General features: G+C 41.5%; 1 protein-coding gene across 3 annotated transcripts in view; it reads left to right on the top strand.

Annotated features, from left to right (window-relative positions):
* Positions 1 to 17366, top strand: part of Plce1 (phospholipase C epsilon 1) — a 302775-nt gene that overhangs the window by 25491 nt on the left and 259918 nt on the right. For all 3 annotated transcript variants that reach the window (XM_042263101.2, XM_076563017.1, XM_076563016.1), the window contains exon 2: positions 14659 to 16184. In XM_042263101.2, coding sequence (XP_042119035.2) covers positions 14988 to 16184 — 1197 coding nt within the window. In that variant the 5' untranslated portion in view covers positions 14659 to 14987. The remainder of the gene's footprint in view (positions 1 to 14658; positions 16185 to 17366) is intronic.

Raw genomic sequence — 17366 nt, forward strand, 5'->3', positions numbered from 1 at the left:
CTATGACCACACCCAGCTCTTTATGTGGGCATGGTGGATCTGAATTCAGGTCCTCATACTTGCTCAGAAGGTGTTTGCCCACAGGATCATTTTCCTAACCCCTGTTACTAGTTTTTTTTTTTTTAATGATAGCCATTTGACTGGAATGAAGTAGAATTTCAATGTCATTTTTTGTTTTGTTTGTTTTAGACAGGGTTTCTCTGTGTTACAGCCCTGGCTGTCCTGGAACTCGCTCTGTAAACCAGGCTGGCCTTGAACTCACAGAGACCTGCCTGCCTCTGCCTCCTGAGTGCTGGGATTAAAGATGTGCACCACTACTGCTTGACTAGAATCTCAATGTCATTTTAAATTTGTGTTTTCTTGGAGATTAAGGATGTTTTATACATTTTCAAATATGTACTGGCTATTTGTATTTCTTCCTTTGATAACTGTTTATTCAGTTCATTAACTAATTTATTAAAACTGTGGAAAGACTTCCCATGAATATGGATTAGGAGAATTAACATTGTGAAAATGACCATATTATCAAAAATAATCTACAGATTCAGTGCAAACCCCATGAAAAAAAATCTCCGTGACTTTCTTCACAGAACCTGAGATAACAACCCCAAATTTTATGTGGAATCATTAAAGACCATGAATAATCAAAGCAATCCTAAGCAGAGAGGTGTCACAACACAATTTAAGATCAGTTTTTAAATTACACTGTAGACTTATAGTAACAAAACCAGTATGTCACTGGTCTAGAAATGGACACATAGATCAATAGAATAGAATTGAGGACCCAGAATAAACTTACCCAGCTACAGCCATCTAATCCTCAAAAAGGGTGTTAAAAACTTACATTGGAGAAAAGATAGCCTCTTCAATGAATGATGCCACAAAAGATGGTTGGTTATCCACATGTAGAAGTCTGAAACTAGATCTGTATATCTCACCCTGGACAGGGCAGCAGGTAAGGTCATTCATTGCTGTAGAAAAAAGATATGCCTACAGTTCAGAGGATAGAGTGCTTCTTGTTTTGAAGGATACATTTTTATTCTTTGAGAATTTCATACATATACATGCATATAATGTAATTTGATTGTATTTCCCTCTAACTCTCCCCTGAATCCACCCTTTATCCCTCCCAACTTCACGTTCTGTTTTTGTTTGTTTTTCCCTTCATGACTGAGTTCAGTTTGTGCTGCCCATACACTCATGGGTGTGGCCATCCACCGACTCTCCCTCTCCCAGGGTGCTGTTCTTAAAAGTCTTTCCCGGGATAGATTCAGGTGTGACTATCAGTGGTGCCTATATTGCTGGGCTGTGGGAAGTGAGAAATGAAATGGGTGCTGGCCCCTGTCCTGGACACCTGCTACAGTCTCACTGGGAACAAGGACCTTCAGCGTTGTCTGAGAATGTTCTGGATGTTTGGATTCTGAAATAGTTTGAGAGGGACCCTCATAGACTCTGATCAGAAAACCTTGGTAGAATGCAACTTGGCAGGAAGAAAGGCAGAGGGGCTTGGGAGTGATGGACAGAACACAAAAGAGGTCACTAGGCCAGACTCAGGGAATTGGGGCTGGACCACCTTGAGTGAAGTGGATGTCTGTTGGTAGATGGGACAGGCTAGCCTTGGTCACATCAGCTCCAACAGTGGCTTCTCCTAATTTAATATGAAATGTCATCTGAATCTAGCAAATATACCTTTGATAAATATCAGTTAAACAGTGTGTGTGTGTGTGAGTGTGTGTGTGTGTGTGTGTGTGTGTGTGTGTGTTACACCCACATGTGGGTGTAAGCATGTGCAAGCCAGAGCTCAACCATCCTCAGGTGTCATTTCACAGCCACTGACCACAAGCACTTTTTTTTTTAAAGACAGGGTCTATTAACTGTGACCTGGAACTTACCAGTTAGCCTAGGCTAGCTGACCAGTGAGTTCCAGCAATCTGCCTGCCTCTGCCTCCCCATCACTGGATCACAAGTACATGCTACCACACCCATTGTTTTACATGAATACTGAGGATTCAGCTATTATCCCTAGGCAAGTACTTTATACCAACTGAGCTGTCTTCCCTGGCCCCATCAGAATACTTTTGTGGAACATTTTGTACTCATTTCCTGTTATATGGTCTGACACAAATGATTCATAAAATAGTTGTTAGTCAGTCACTTAGCTGGGTACAACTTTGGTCTTAACTACCTTACAAGGAGGCAGGAGGATCCCTTGAGCTCAGATAGTAGGCTCCCTTTGGGACCAGCCTGGGCTACAGGACAAGACTCTGTCTCAAACTTTAAAAAAATATATTGTATGAGCGAATGAGTGAATCATAGCTGTTGATTGTCCAATGCTTGTAAGAAATGTGGGAACCTGTTGTAACTTCAAAGAGGAAACAATGTTTACAAACACAAAACAAGGGAGCCCGTGTGTGATTTTAGGAAGGCAAGGCAGTGTGATTTTCCATGATCTCCTGCTCTTGACAGGGGCATTTATAACTTTGGTAAAGAAATGGTTACTGGGTGGTGGTGGTAGTGCACACCTTTAATCTCAGTAGTCAGGAGGCAGAGGCAGGCAGATCTCTGAGTTTGAGGTCAGTCTAGTCTACAGAGCAAGTTCCATGACAGCTAAGGCTACACAGAGAAATTCTGTCTCATAAACAAACAACAACAAAAACAACAACAAAAAACAACAGCCCCCTAAATTCTCCCCCCCCAAAAAAAAACAAAAAGGAAAAGAAAGAAAGTGTTGGTGTTTCTTCGGATTTTATTATACCCCAAACTATTCTTTTAGAGAATATAATGGCATTATCTACTACCGTATCTAGAAATATAATGCTACTGTTTATAGGGATTGTACATGTTTAGGGGGAGGATATAATATAGTCAGTGTTATGGGCAGTATCTTTCCTTTCACCTATCAGGTATTTTGTGTTGTTTGTTTTAAAAATTTCTGCAGTAAACATGTACTACTTTTATAATTTGTATAGGTTTCTTTTCCTTTTCTTTTTTCTTTTGTTAAGAAATTGGTGTGAAATGTGGTAGAATAGCTTTTTAGAAGCGGCCTTTAAAAAATCAAATCCCTGGCACCATATAATCACAATTGCTGTTTGAAATAGTGACAGAGTGGTTCTGAGAACAACCATATTCCCTGTACTTCCTAGATTAGGAGCCTAGTCTTCCTAGCCACAACATGATTAACTTGGAGAGGAGCCAGCACCACCCAGGGCTTGGGATTTGCTACATCCTAGCCCCATCTCCCCACCTACCTCCTGGGTACCCCTGTCCCCCACTCTTGCTGGAGCCTTGGGATGGACCTGAAGGCTGGCAGCACAGGCTGGAGCCACCGGCTGACTTCAGACTGTGAACTCTGCAAACAGCTCTCTGTATATTTACCTTGGGGTTACACCATCTTGAATAATAGCAAAAGTGCCAAAGTATTAGCCTGAAGAGGAACAAACAAGAGACCCCAAACAAAATAACAGGAACCCCAAATTTCATTGTCCCTTCTCCCCAAGTCAGGTAAGAAGTATGAATAATGTTGCCTCTCATCACAGAGGCACACAGCTAAAATGAACTTTGAGTTTTAACGAGGTGTTCTATTTGCATTTTTAACTGTACTCAAAACAAGTCTTGAGAATGACATCAACTGTTTGAGTCAGCTGTTGGCCTGGGCATCCACCCAGCATTTGAGGTCATTGGTGGCATCCACGAGCAGCAGGAGCAAATTTTTTTTTTAGCTTGTTGACTAGAGGGACCCTCAGTGCCTTCATTGGTGCTAGCATTAAGTAGAACACGGGTTTGAAGTAGAGCATGGCTCGAAATGGAATGCACTAAATATGTGGGTTAAAATGCCTCCCATCTGCCAGGGCTTTGTGGGAGAACTCCCATGAGACTGGGGAGTTATTTAATCTGGGAAATATCTTGCTTGGTGTGATGATGAAGTATAACTTAGGCATCCTCATCGGGGACCCACAGAAGAGGGCTCAGCAGGCACAACCATGAAGTAAAGTTTGCAGAAGCCGGTTCCTACCTTCTTTTGATGAAATAGGGATCATCTTACTGAGAAACTGTAATGTGAGAGCAAGCTAGAGGAGAACACTTCTGTTGAATTTATCTCATCCAGGCTGAGTTTTCATCACATGTATTTTTAATTCTTTGGAAGACACTCAGAGTAATTGAAGAATGACTTGTAAGAATGCTAGCTTGAAGAAACATTCAGCAAATGGATGTGTTGATGTTACCTGTCAATTAATTAAAAGTCACTTATAATAGGAACCTGTAGTTATACCAGGTAATTGGTGGCAGCTGGCTTCTGGGGAAGCTTATGGGACGTGTAATGCAAAGCCTTTAAGGTAACAGTTTCGGGCCCTTCCTGCTTTTTATTTCTCTTCAGTGTCTGTGTTTCCAAAATGTGCTGCCTTTCCCAGGAGTGGGAACTGTCCAGTGCCTGTTGAGTTCTGCTGCCTCTGCTGAGATTATGCTCTGAAAGGGCAACGTGATAACCATGGTCTAAAGCCTGTCCAGAAGCTTCTGTCTGTCTCAACTGTAAGAAATAACTGGGACTCCACTCTACTCTGCTGTTTTTTTCCCTGGCCTTCCTCATTAGGGTAGGCCCTTGTCAAAGCATCTGCCATACTCTGAGAGGTCCCCCCTTGTTGGCTCCGGTCCATGCTGATCTCTGTCGGTCCTATCTCTGTGTTTTTGAATTACAAGTTGTATATACAAATAGCCACAGCCCGTGTGTGCATTACTGAATGGAATAACTCCCCATGCTCAGGCTGTCTGGACTGTAACATCTGGTAATTTATGGCATTAGCTCATAATTACTACATAAATAACTATGTAGTAATTTAAGTTTGCCCTGTATACAGGGATTATGCCTCCCCTTGTCAACGTGTGTGGGACTTCACAATGTGCTAGTCACTTTCAGAGTCATTTGGTCACCTTACAGTATAGGCTAAGGAAAACAATTACATCCTAGCAAACAAATGATCTGCACACAGTAGAAAGTGAGCAAATATTTGTTGAGCCTTTATAATTATAGTTCTAGGTAGTAATTTAAATGAAAGAGACATGATTCCACATCAGGATGCATGAGATAACTCCAGAAAGTATTCATCGTGATGAGAAGAAAAGATACTAATTTTTTTTGAAGGGTTAATACTTCAAAGGTTAATTGTGAGGGTTACATGAGAAACTAATAATTTTTTTTCCATTTTGTAGATGGAAGAACCAAGGCTTTAGTGAGACTGAGTTGTCCAAGATCAGTCTGTTAAGCAAGTGGTAGAGGCAGGCTCTGAAACCTGTTGTGAGAGCCTTTAAAGATTTCAGCACAATATCTTACAGTTAAGCAGGTTGCTTGCTGTTGGTTGTGGTTTGAATGAGAATGGCCACCACAGGCTCATATATTTGAATGCTTGGTCTGTGGTTGATAGAACTGTTTGGGGGAAGAGGTATGTCACTGGGGGTGGGCTTTGAGGTTTCAAAAGCCCAGGCCCAGTCTTTCTCTCTTTCTGTCTCCAACAGTGGATCACTCTGTAAGTTCTCAGCTACTCCGGGTCTTCTGGAAGATCAGCAAGCACTGTGACTGCTGAGCCATCTCTTCAGCCCCGAGTTATTGTAGTTCCTAAAAAAAAATTATTCAGCAGTTTGTGACTGCTGGGGTTGGGGAGGGAGTCAGTTTTCTTTTAGGATGTGGCCCTTTGTAGGTTACTCATGCTCTAGTAGATGGCCCTATACACACACACACACATACATACACACACACACACACACACACACACACACACACACACACACACACTGGCAACACTAACTGGACTCTGTGGGTTTAAAGAAAAAGAAGAGTACATGAAGTTGGAAGGAAGACGCAATGGGCTAGTTCTCAAAGGAGTTGGAAGGGAGGAAGTGGGGAATGCTTTTGATCAGAACACACTGTATCTGTATAAATAAGAATCAATAAAAACATTCTAAATACAAGACCCTTTTCAGGCAAATATATTTTAAAACCTGTTCCTTTTCTGTGGCTTTTCTTTTTAGTTTTTCAAGTTTTGAGTAAGATTTCATCTTTTCTCACCTTTATGGCTAGTGCTTCTGGTGCCCTAAGAAAGTCATTTGTGTCTTAATGTCATTAACTTCCTTCTGGAAGTTTTGCCATGTGGATGTTCTCTTTGGGTCTGTATTCCATTGTGAGTTAACCTTGTGTATGTCGGGGTATAGTGGGTCACAACCCAATGCTGGAGATGAGTCCCATGAGCAGTGTAGCACTGAAATCCCATTCTTCTTTTGACTTCAATCTGGATGCTTAAGTTCTTATTATTTCTGGGGAGATGACTGTATTTACGAGAAGGACTTCCTTTCCTTGTGACTTTTACAACTGAGACTTAACTTAATATGGACAACTGTAGATGTAACCAACTGTCTTATTAAATAAGAAACACAGAACCAATGCAAAGAAGAAAAGCTAATAGATCAGAGCTAAGAGCCTTACCTGTCTGCTGCAGCTAGCCTCTTCAGCCAAGAGACCTCTCTGAAAGAGACCTACTTCCTGTCTGTTTGTCTTTATATAGACTTTCTGTTCTGCCTTCTCATTGGTTGTAAACCCAACCACATGACTGCCTCGTCACTGTTGTACAGCCCTCCAGGTCTTCTATGGTATTGAGATTAAAGGCATGTGTCTCCAATGCTAGCTGTATCCTTGACCACGCAGAGATCTACCTAGCTCTGCCTACCAAGTGCTGGGATTAAAGGCATGCGCCACGAACGCCCAGCTCTGCTATGGCTTGCTATTAGCTCTGACCCCCAGGCAACTTTATTTATTAATATACAAATAAAATCACATTTCAGTACAATTAAAATATCACCATAGACAACCTTTTTGTGAACCTCCACTTTGATTTTTTGGCAACTCTATGAGTTGGAAAGTACTTCTGTAGCATTCTCATCTACATATCAGCCAACTCCTCAAGCCTAACATACACAGACTATAAAGTCTGGGTATCTTGGTCTTTGGGTCAGAAACCTGACATTCAGACTGAAAGATTTCTAGTGGAGAATGTTAAAGCCATGAGGGGTTAAACCTCTGTGGTCTTGGACAAGGACCCAGATGAGTACACCAGTGCCTTGGGGGAATGTTTCAAAGCTTTATTTCCTGTGAGTTATGGAATTTCCATCGTAATAGTTCAGAGAAAGGAGGTCAAGAGGGAGTGGAGCTGCAAATACTTGGAAGAAGAAGCAGTGGGGACCGACTTGTACCATGCAGTATTTGTGTGTGGGCATGTGCACATTGTACCCACATGCCCCGTGTGCACGTGACAGAGAAAGGGAGGACAGACTCATGAGAGCACAAATTCCTTCTTTAATCTCTTTGCATAGTGAGCCTGGGGGAAGAGAATGTATAAGCAAACAACTGTTCCCAGGTTGGTTGTCTGTCATCCACAGACATTCAGAGCAACTCTGTAAGGATGTAAGTGAGACTGCTAAGTTCTGCTTCCATCTTTCACAATCGCCTTCGTGTTTTCTCTCACGATGGTGAAATCGATGAGTACCTTTCACTTTGATTGACTGAATAAAATGTTCTCTTGAGAACTTTGGGCAAGCTCTCAGCTCTGCATTTGGGTACTCCCTTCCTTTGTCTTGTGTTATGTGCACTGCTCCCTCTATTCAGTCTTCTTTTCTCTCCATGGCTATAAATAATTGCTATCTTTCTGTAAAGTCCCAGCTCAAATCCCCCATCTGTCAAATCGTTGCTAGTCTTCTGGTCAAGAGCCATCTGAACTATGCACACTGTAACAGGTGCAAAAACGGACAGTTTTCTGGTAACTAAGGTTTATTTATTTATTTATTTATTTATTTATTTATTTATTTATTGGTGTATATTTATTGTACATGGTGCTGGGTTTCATAACAACATTTTCCTACAAGTATGTAACATACTTCATTTAATTCTCATGTTCATCTCGTCACCTAAAACTGCTGTTTCAGATCCAGCCATCACATCTTTCCTCAGACTAGCAGAGAAGAATAAGGAGGGGAGGAGAGGGGCGTACTCTGTACTTGAAGGACATTTCTCAGAAGCTGCAAACCATTTTTGCTTATACCTCATTAACTGTAACATAATCACATGGCCACATTTAGCTATAAGGGCTAGCTATAACCTTGCCCTGAAATTCAGATATTATGTTATTGTGGATAACTATGAGCACAGATTTCCAGAGAGAGAAGGGACCACGACTAGAACTCTTTGCCACCCAAGGTGATATAGTGTTGTTGCAAATATTAAATGAGTGTATGTGTGTGTGTGTGTATACATATACTACAGTTTGAAAACGTTTTACACACAGTACATCTTCTGTTAAGTATTAGCCATTATTAAATTTGATAGACAGCCATCCATTCACTCAACCAGCACTGCAGCTCTATTGAAATCCCTCTACCAATATCTAAAGAAGGCCATCGTCAAAGATGGTTCCCCCTTTGTTAAACAGCTCCACAAGACAGGGAATTCTTTGTTAGGCTGAGCCAAAGACTTCCTTCCTAATAATTTATGTGCTTTGGCCCTATTCCTGCCTTTGGAGACAATATGAAGCAAGCTTTTATTCATCTTGAGACTTCAGATAGGCGAAGACAGTGATCAGGACTCCCACTTCATTTTCTGGCTCTAAACACGCAGCTCATCATCTCATTATTTACCTGGCACAGGGTTGGTGAGCCTCTTTTATAAAGGGCCAGATGGTAAATATTTTTGGCTTTGTGTACCACATGGTCTGTGTCACAACTTCCCAACTCTTCTGCTATAATGTAACAACAGACATAGGTGTGACATAAATGAGTAGATGTGTCTGTGTGGCAGTAAAATTGTATTTATAACGTCTGGTGGCCAGCCAGCTTTGGGCCTCAGGCTGTGGTTTTCTACCCCGTTTTAGCCCATGACAAACCATGAGCACCACTGCTCTTGGCTGATATGCCCCTATTCTGAAGCTACAATCTGCCTCTGTGTCATTCCCCAATTCTTTATACCTTTTATCTGTTTTTCTTATCTTACTGCTTTGTCTGTGATTTCCGATATAGCTTGTATCTCCATAGCTTTGTTCTGGTTATGCATTTCCCTAATCATACTCTCTACCTCTAATAAATCTCTAGCTTAGACACATTACCTTGACACCCGCCCCCCATATTACATATTCTAAGGCCATACATCCCTTGAACTCTCATGGGGTGGTCCTTTTCTAGTCTTCCTCATAAACATGTCCATGTTAAAAAATGAATCTTATTTTACATCCTTTTGCTTTTCATATCTGTTAAGAGTATGGTCCACATTTCGGTACTTCTAATTTTGTTTAGGTAATATCATAATGCTCACTGTAACTTTAATTCTGATATTCCTTGACCATATCTTTGGAAGTCAATCCAGGATTACCTAAGAGGGTCTAGGTAGAAATTAGTACTTGTTGATTGGCTAACCACTTTTGACATATATAACACAGATGTTTCTTCCTAATATCGGTAATTCAAGAATGATAGCAATTGGTGGTCACAAAACTGATATTCAAGGAATTAATTCCGGTTATAAAGCAGAAATGAAACCCAAGCAGACCTGGCAAAGACTATGTGTAAGGTTGTCTTCTGAGAGTAAATTCAACATCAAGTCACCGCCACAGCAGAGCCATTGAGCCTTGCTTGGCCTTTCTTTGTAGAAAAACACTTCTCTTCTGACTTGGTATCTTTCAAAGCATTTCATTCACAACCTTATTTTTGAAGGCAATTATATTTCTATTTTGCCTGTGAGAAACTCAAACCTGACCGTAAAATATTTACCCGAGGTCCCAGACCCTGTACTTGGCTGTTCTAGTTCATTTCAATTCTCATTGCTCTTCTCTGAAAAGTACACTGCACCTCATCATTTTGCTGACTCCTACTTGTCTTTAATAATGCAGCTCAATCATCATCATCTCCAGGAAACCCACTGTGGAAATTAATCCTGCCTCATGCCCACCATCTGTTTTAGGTGTTCTTCCTCAGTGTTGACACAGCACTGTTTGTAACATACCTTGACTGGTAATTTATTAGCTCATAAAGAAATCAAGGACAAGATGCTTGCCTCATTTAATTTTGCACTCAGTAAACATTTGTTGAAAAAAAAAGGAATATCCTGAGATGGTGCCAAGCCTGGGGAGTCAGTTCCCAGTGATGTTTCTCATTCCTGAATATAGCTGGAAGCAAAACAAAGATCATTGCTTCAGTGGGCTGTCTATAATCTCCAGCCTTCTGAAACAAACTCAGATAAAAGATAGGCTACTCCCATCAGCCGTGTGTCTTTGTAAACACCAGAACCTGAGCCCCTGAGGTCTCTGACTGGATGGAGGAGGAAACAGCACAGTTCATGGTTAGGAGTTTCTGGAGTCAGGCTTCTTAGATTTGAATCTTGTCTCCATCATTCCCATCAGTTGACTTAGCTTTTTCTGGGTCTTGTTTTCTAGTCTTCCAAATACAGAGAGCAGAACTTTCTTGTATTATCTGTTGCTGTGTAACAATCTACAACGAAATTTATGGCGCAAAGCAATAAACATGTTTTATTCCCTGTAACTCTGTGGTTAGGGTTTGGGAGAGGGCCCCAATGTGGTTGAGGCTCTCTTGTGAGGTGGCAGGTGCTGTCTGCAACGGTAATCATTGGAAGCCTCGACTGAGGCTGGAGGAGCCACTCTCAAGATGATACCCTCATGTGACTCTCACCAGGGGCTGGCTAACAGCAGCTGACCTAGAGCAGCATGACCTATTGGTCTCAGAAGTCCTCAAGGTTACTTCCCCTATGTCCTGTATGGTAGAAGGAAGTCACTAGTGTACCCATGCCCTACCTTTCATAAAGAAGAGTATCAAAAGCATTGTTACTTAAAAGTCCTCACTTTTACTTCACAGGGTTGAGTGAGAATGAACCGAGATATTAATTGCGCTGTACTTAGCGTAAGACTTAGCACCAAAAATGTTTGTTCCTTTCTGCTACCTAGAATTACTTACCCTTCTCATAGATGAAAAAACAAAAACCGGAAACAAAACATGGACCAGCTGTCAATTTGAAGGCTTTGGAAAAAACAAACAAACAAAAACCAAGCAAACAAAAACTATTTTTTTATTTATATTTTTTATTTTATAATTTAATTTAATTTTACATATCAGCCACGGATTCCCTTGTCCTCTTACCACCCCCCCCCACCCCCACCCCCCACCCCCCGTCTTCCTCCCTTCTCCCCCATTCCCATCTCCTCCAGGGCAAAGACTCCCCTGGGGATTGAGTTCAACCTGGTAGATTCAGTCCAGGCAGGTCCAGTCCCCTCCTCCCAGGCTGAGCTAAGTGTCCCTGCATAAGCCCCAGGTTCCAAACAACCAGCTCATGCACTGATGACAGGACCCGGTCCCACTACCTGGATGCCTCCCAAACAGTTCAAGCCAATCAACTGTCTCACTTATCCAGAGGGCCTGATCCAGTTGGGGGCTCCTCAGCTATTGGTTCATAGTTCATGTGTTTCCATTTGTTTGGCTATTTCCTGTGCTTTTTACATTCTTGGTCTCAACAATTCTCGCTCATACAAACTCTCCTCTTTCTCGACAATTGGACTCCTGGAGCTCCACCTGGGGCCTGGCTGTAGATCTCTGCATCTGATACCCTCAGTCATTGGATGAGTTTTCTAGCACGACAGTTAGGGTGTTTGGCCATCCCATCACCAGAGTAGGTCAGTTCGAGCTTTCTCTCATCCATTGCCAGTAGTATATTGTGGAGGTATCTTTGTGGATTTCAGGGATCGCCCAATGACAGAGAAATGGATGAGATCTACATGAACAACCTGGACATGAGTTGGGGTAATGAAGGGCAAGGTTCAAGGGAAAGAGAGCTTAGGGGAGCAGGAGATCCCAGCTGGATCAAAAACAGAGAGGGAGAACAAGAAATAAGAGACCATGATAAATGAAGACCACATGAGAAGAGGAAGAAGCAAAGTGCCAGAGAGGTCCACAGAAACAAAAACTCTTTACTAGAGTATAGCAACGACCCTGAATCCAGATTAGTGAACTAACCCATTAAAGTTGTCTGTAGCATTCTTGAAATAGAAAGCTGTTTGTGGATACATACTTTGATTTTTTTCATTCTTTAAAAAAATTGATATGATAATATAATTACAACATTTCACCCTTTCCTCTCTTCAGACCCTCCCACATCACTCCTCTCTGCCCTCTTTCAAATGTATGGCCTCTCTTTTTGATGTTATTTTATGTTTATTTGTATATAGAAAATATAACCTGCTCAGTCTGTACACTGTTATTTGTATGTGTGTTTCCAGGGCTGAGCAGTTGGTATTGGATCACCAATTGGAAGGCTGTGTCTCCTGCTCTCAGTGTTCCTAAGTTGCCTATTGCTCTTTGAGTCGGGTTGAGGCCTCCTGGACTTTTCTCTACCTGCTTTGGTATGTCTAGTGTTGTCCTTGTTCAGCTCATGTTTAGGGAGTCATGTTGGTAGGTGTCCTTGGAAAAGAGTGACATCCACGTGACAAGGAGAAAGGCAGCCCAGCTGGTGTTGGCAGTGGGTGGTGACCTCAGAAGAGTTGCCTCAGGAGGAGGGGCTGCGTCTCGGAAGAAAGGGTCTACTTTTGATGGGCCTCTCTGGTCCAAACATGCCTGGAAGAGCCTTGCTAACAGCACCTTCCACATCACATTGGAAGACATTTGACTCTCTCTGTTAATAGGGTTGCACGCAGGTGCTGGCTGTCCACCCCACAGTACAATGTGCAACACAAGGAAAAGGTTCAATAATTTGATTGAAGAAAAAAGACTAAGTCATTAAACTAGCTAAGCCACTTAAAATACTGCAGTGTCATAAGTCATTCTTTTATGTCTACTCACATTATACTGAACAATTTCTTACTCAAATGAAACCAAAGGGATATTTTCCTTACATGAGTAACGTGTGAGGGGGAGGAAAGACTAGAAATGTTGACTAAAGATGCATTTTGGAATATTTAAATCCACTCTTGGTTCCCTTTTGGTCTCACCTCTTGTTTACTGTTTGGTTTTGTAAATGTTTAAAATTGACTGAAGGGGCTGGAGAGATGGCTCAGTGGTTAAGAGCACCCACTGCTCTTCCAGAGGACCCAGGTTCATGTCCTAGTACCCACATGGCAGCTAATAACTGTCTATAACTCCAAGATCTGACACCCTCACACAGACATACATGCAGGCAAAACACCAATGCACACAAAATAAAAATAAATAAATTTAAAAGAAATAAATAAAATTGACTGAATTAAATGTCTTTAGTTTTAATACATTTTTTCTAAGTGATTTCTTTAGGATTCAGAGTGTACATCTTTAGTCTACCTTTAAGTAACCATATAATGATTCACGTAGAAATAACCTTATAGCATTATTGTTCCTAGTCCCTTTCTTTGACCTCTGCCATTTAGAAATCTCACAATACACAGTTACTATTTTGCTTTAAATGGTCAATTATCTTGCTAAGATTTTAAAAAATGAAAAATATCATGCACATATTTAATATGTTTAGGCTATTTACTCCTTTTAAAAATAATTTTTATCTCTTTGTTTTGTGTGCGCTAGTGTTTTGTCTGCATTTATGTCTCTATGAGGGTATCAGATCACTTTGAACTGACTTACAGACAGTTGTAAGCTGCCATGTGGGTTTGGGAATTGAACCTGGGTCCTCTGGAAGAGCAGCCAGTGCTCTTAACCATTGAGTCATCTCTCCAGCCCCCCCCCCACACACTGGTTTTATATATATATAGTTATAGTTATATATGTATATATATTATCCAGTTCCTTTATATAGCCATCTCTATAATTTTCCTTCTGCACAGGGCCTTCCTTTATTACTCTCTGTAGTTAACTCTGCTACTTGATGAATTCTTCCGGCTCTGCACGTCTGGAAAAGGTCTTACTTCATTTTCATTTGTAGAAGACATTTGCTGGGTATAGAATTCTGCTTAACAGCATTTCTTCTTACTCTGCTCTTCCCTTGCTTGCCCTGTTGATGAGAAGTCTCTTGTGTTATCTCTGCAGCTCCCTCTCTATCTATCTATCTATCTATCTATCTATCTATCTATCTATCTATCTATCTATCTATCATCTATCTATCTATCTATCTATCTATCTATCTATCTATCTATCTATCTATCTTTCTATCTATCTATCTATCTATCTCGTTTCATCACCCAGCTCCTTCGGCCTTCCTGGAGCTGCAGCCTTTTCTCTTCTGTTCAGACAGACTGTTGGGTTCTGCTGCCTGGGCCTGGAGACTCTAAGCAGTGAGCTCAGCTCTTTACACTGCGCTCACTTCATTTCTCTCTTGATTCTGCTGTCAACATTCTGTTTGGGCTGTTCACGGTGTGAAAACCATTATTTTTGTCTTTCTCTTTTCTTATTTAGACTTTATTTAATGCACCAGGATAAACTGGATTCTTCATACTCTTCCATTGCTGCCCCCCCCCCTTCAGAAGCAGGAGTTTTGAATTGTCCAGCCAAAGTGATAAATGCTTAAAATATTAAAACTAACTTTTTGATTGTAAAACTCTGTTCTTGGAATTGACCTGTATTTTCTATTAACTAAAAATTATCAACTCCCTTTAAAAACCTATCTAATGCCATAAATGTTTGATGTTATTTCCTTTTTTACAGGGAACAGAAAACATCCAAACTGGATTTTTAAATCATTGCACATTAACAATAGACCGCAAGTCGCAAAATGTGATCCTGAACAAAATGCTTCTGAAAAATTAACTTCGAACAGCAGAGGAAGGAAAACTGACCTGCTGTTTTGGAACACTGGTCTAAAGCAAACCGTGCTAGTAGGAAATTTCAACTGGAAAGTTCTGTTTGCCTCTTAATATGAAAGGAACTGTCACCTTGTTTCTCCCAAAGACCAGGATTAGGTGGGATTATCTGCTATCTTGACATGGTCACCAGGGAAGGGAACCCAGAGGAGTAACTGAAGGACGCTGGTCAAAATGACTTCCGAAGAAATGGCAGCTTCCGTCCTCATCCCTGTGACTCAGAGGAAAGTGGCTTCCGCCCAGTCAGCAGTGGCAGAGGACAAGAGTGAAGAGGTCTCAGATGCTGGTGTTCCAAAGGCATGTGCCGGCATGCAGAGTGGCCAGATCCCTCATACCATCTCACGGTGGAGCAAGCCTGAGGCCGAGCCTTCTAGAAGTGATTTGTTCAAGGTCCTCTCAATAGCAAGTGGGGAGATAATGAGTGACGAGAACCACAATGAAAAGTGCTGGGAGCAAAACCTCCCGGATTCTGTGAGAAACCACGCCATGAACTGCAACAGCTCATTGCAAAGCCACCAGGGTGGCCTTCCTCAGAGCCAGCTTTGGGAAGCCTGCGACTCTGTCACCGAAGAGGACCTGCGTTTGCAAACTGGAATTTCTTCTCCACTGGAAAGGACGGCATTTCCTGGACTTCAACTGGAAATGGATGACCCTCCTATGGATGTGAGCCCTTTGGGAAACGAGCCTGGAATCATGGAGACCAGAGGACCTCACCCTGACAGCAACATGGCAGAATTTCATTTCCATTATGAAACTGACAGAACAATGTCGGACGCTTTTCATACCCTGTCAGAAAAATTAATTTTGGATGACTGTGCAAATTGTGTTACTCTTCCTGGGGGGCAGCCGAAGAAAAATTACGTAGCCTATGCTTGTAAACTAATGGAACCCACAAAAAACTGTGGCAATAAGAACGGGCAACTGCAGTGTGATCATTGCAGCTCGCTGCATGACAAATACCTGTGCTTGGAAAGCTCCTACCAGCAGCCCCATGTCTGCTCAGGCGGGGGACTTTGCAGGGAGGGTTCTACTCCCAGCCCACCGGCCAAGACTTTTCTGGGCCCTTTGGAGGAGTTCTCTGACAGTTGTGATGATGGAGACGATTTTTTTAGAAGCAAGAAGGAACGGTCCACTTTGTTAGTCAGAAGGTTTTGCAAAAATGACAGGGAAGTTAAGAGGTCTGTGTATACTGGGACAAGAGCAATCGTGAGAACCCTGCCTTCTGGCCACATTGGGCCAGCTGCTTGGAACCATGTTAATCAGAAGAGAGCAAGGCTCTTAGGGCCTTTTGGGGATTTAATGGAACCTCTGTCAGCAATGGACGTAAGGCCACGTGCGAGCCAACATCTGTCTGAAGCCCAGTGGTGTCTGGTAAGAGTTTGCATTTCTTTTATCACTTTTCCTCCCTTCCTTCATGTCCTCCTTAAGAGTTTTTAATATAGGGTCTTACTGCATAGGTCCCACATAGGCCTGGAACTTCCTATGTATATGGCCTAGCTTGTTCTTGAACTCACGACCCTCTTGACTTAGCCTCCTGAATCTTGAGATGACAGGTATGTGCACCTGTTTCTTTCCATGATTTCATTAACTTGACTCTTTTTTAAAAAAAATCTGAATTTCTATTGCTTTACTTAAAAGATAAAGCAAGATCTGTCAAAATACGGTTCTTAGAGGAATCATTTATAGTTATTGGGAAATAGATATTCCAATTGATAGGTCTCAGGTCTAAGTCTAAGTAGACTCTGCAGCAATATAGGTCATAAAATATACACAGGCCTACATAGGGAGTGGAGAAGTTAGAGATTGTCTGATGACAGAAAAATGCCTTTGTCCATTAGCTTTGGAGATGCATTCCCAAGTCTTTTTCATGCTGTGCCATCCACTGTGGCCTGTAGCTTTACAGGCGGAGTTTAAATCTTGAAGCTTCCACTTTATAGCCAAAGGTCTTTCCTTTCTTAGACTGTGTGTGTGTGTGTGTGTGTGTGTGTGTGTGTGTGTGTGTTGTGTACCCCTTCAATGAAGCCAACGTACTTAAAATAATACTTTAAATGCACCAAATGAAATAAAAAACATTAATAATGGAGAAAATTGTGTTGACTTACATTTATGAGACACAAGATGGTTTGAAATTGTGAGATGGTAATTTAAATGCATCTTTATTGACACACGGACCATCATTACCTGGAAATGTGATAGCTAACTGAATTTCCAAGCAGTAAGGAATGTAAGAAGTGTGTGACTTGCTTGGGACTTCCTTAATTCCAACATTGTAAGCCTCATGTTCTAGGAAATCGCTTTAATCTGGGCCAATGGAGACAACTGGTCACCTTAAATAGCTATAATAGTATAAGGTATCCACCACAACCATGCTATGATGTGAAAAGGTGTTGTTTTTATCGGTGGCAAGATCAGTTACTTCTAATTCTGTCTAGGCTTGTTGTAGATGTTCATAATTAAGGAAATGCTAAATTTCCACATAAGGTTACTGAGAACATTATTTTTTTATTCTTATCTAAGTTTCCAGGTCCTCTAGGAATCTAGATTTTTCTCTCT

Source organism: Peromyscus maniculatus, chromosome 1 (genome assembly GCF_049852395.1).
Source record: "Peromyscus maniculatus bairdii isolate BWxNUB_F1_BW_parent chromosome 1, HU_Pman_BW_mat_3.1, whole genome shotgun sequence".
NCBI classification, from domain to species: domain Eukaryota; kingdom Metazoa; phylum Chordata; class Mammalia; order Rodentia; family Cricetidae; genus Peromyscus; species Peromyscus maniculatus.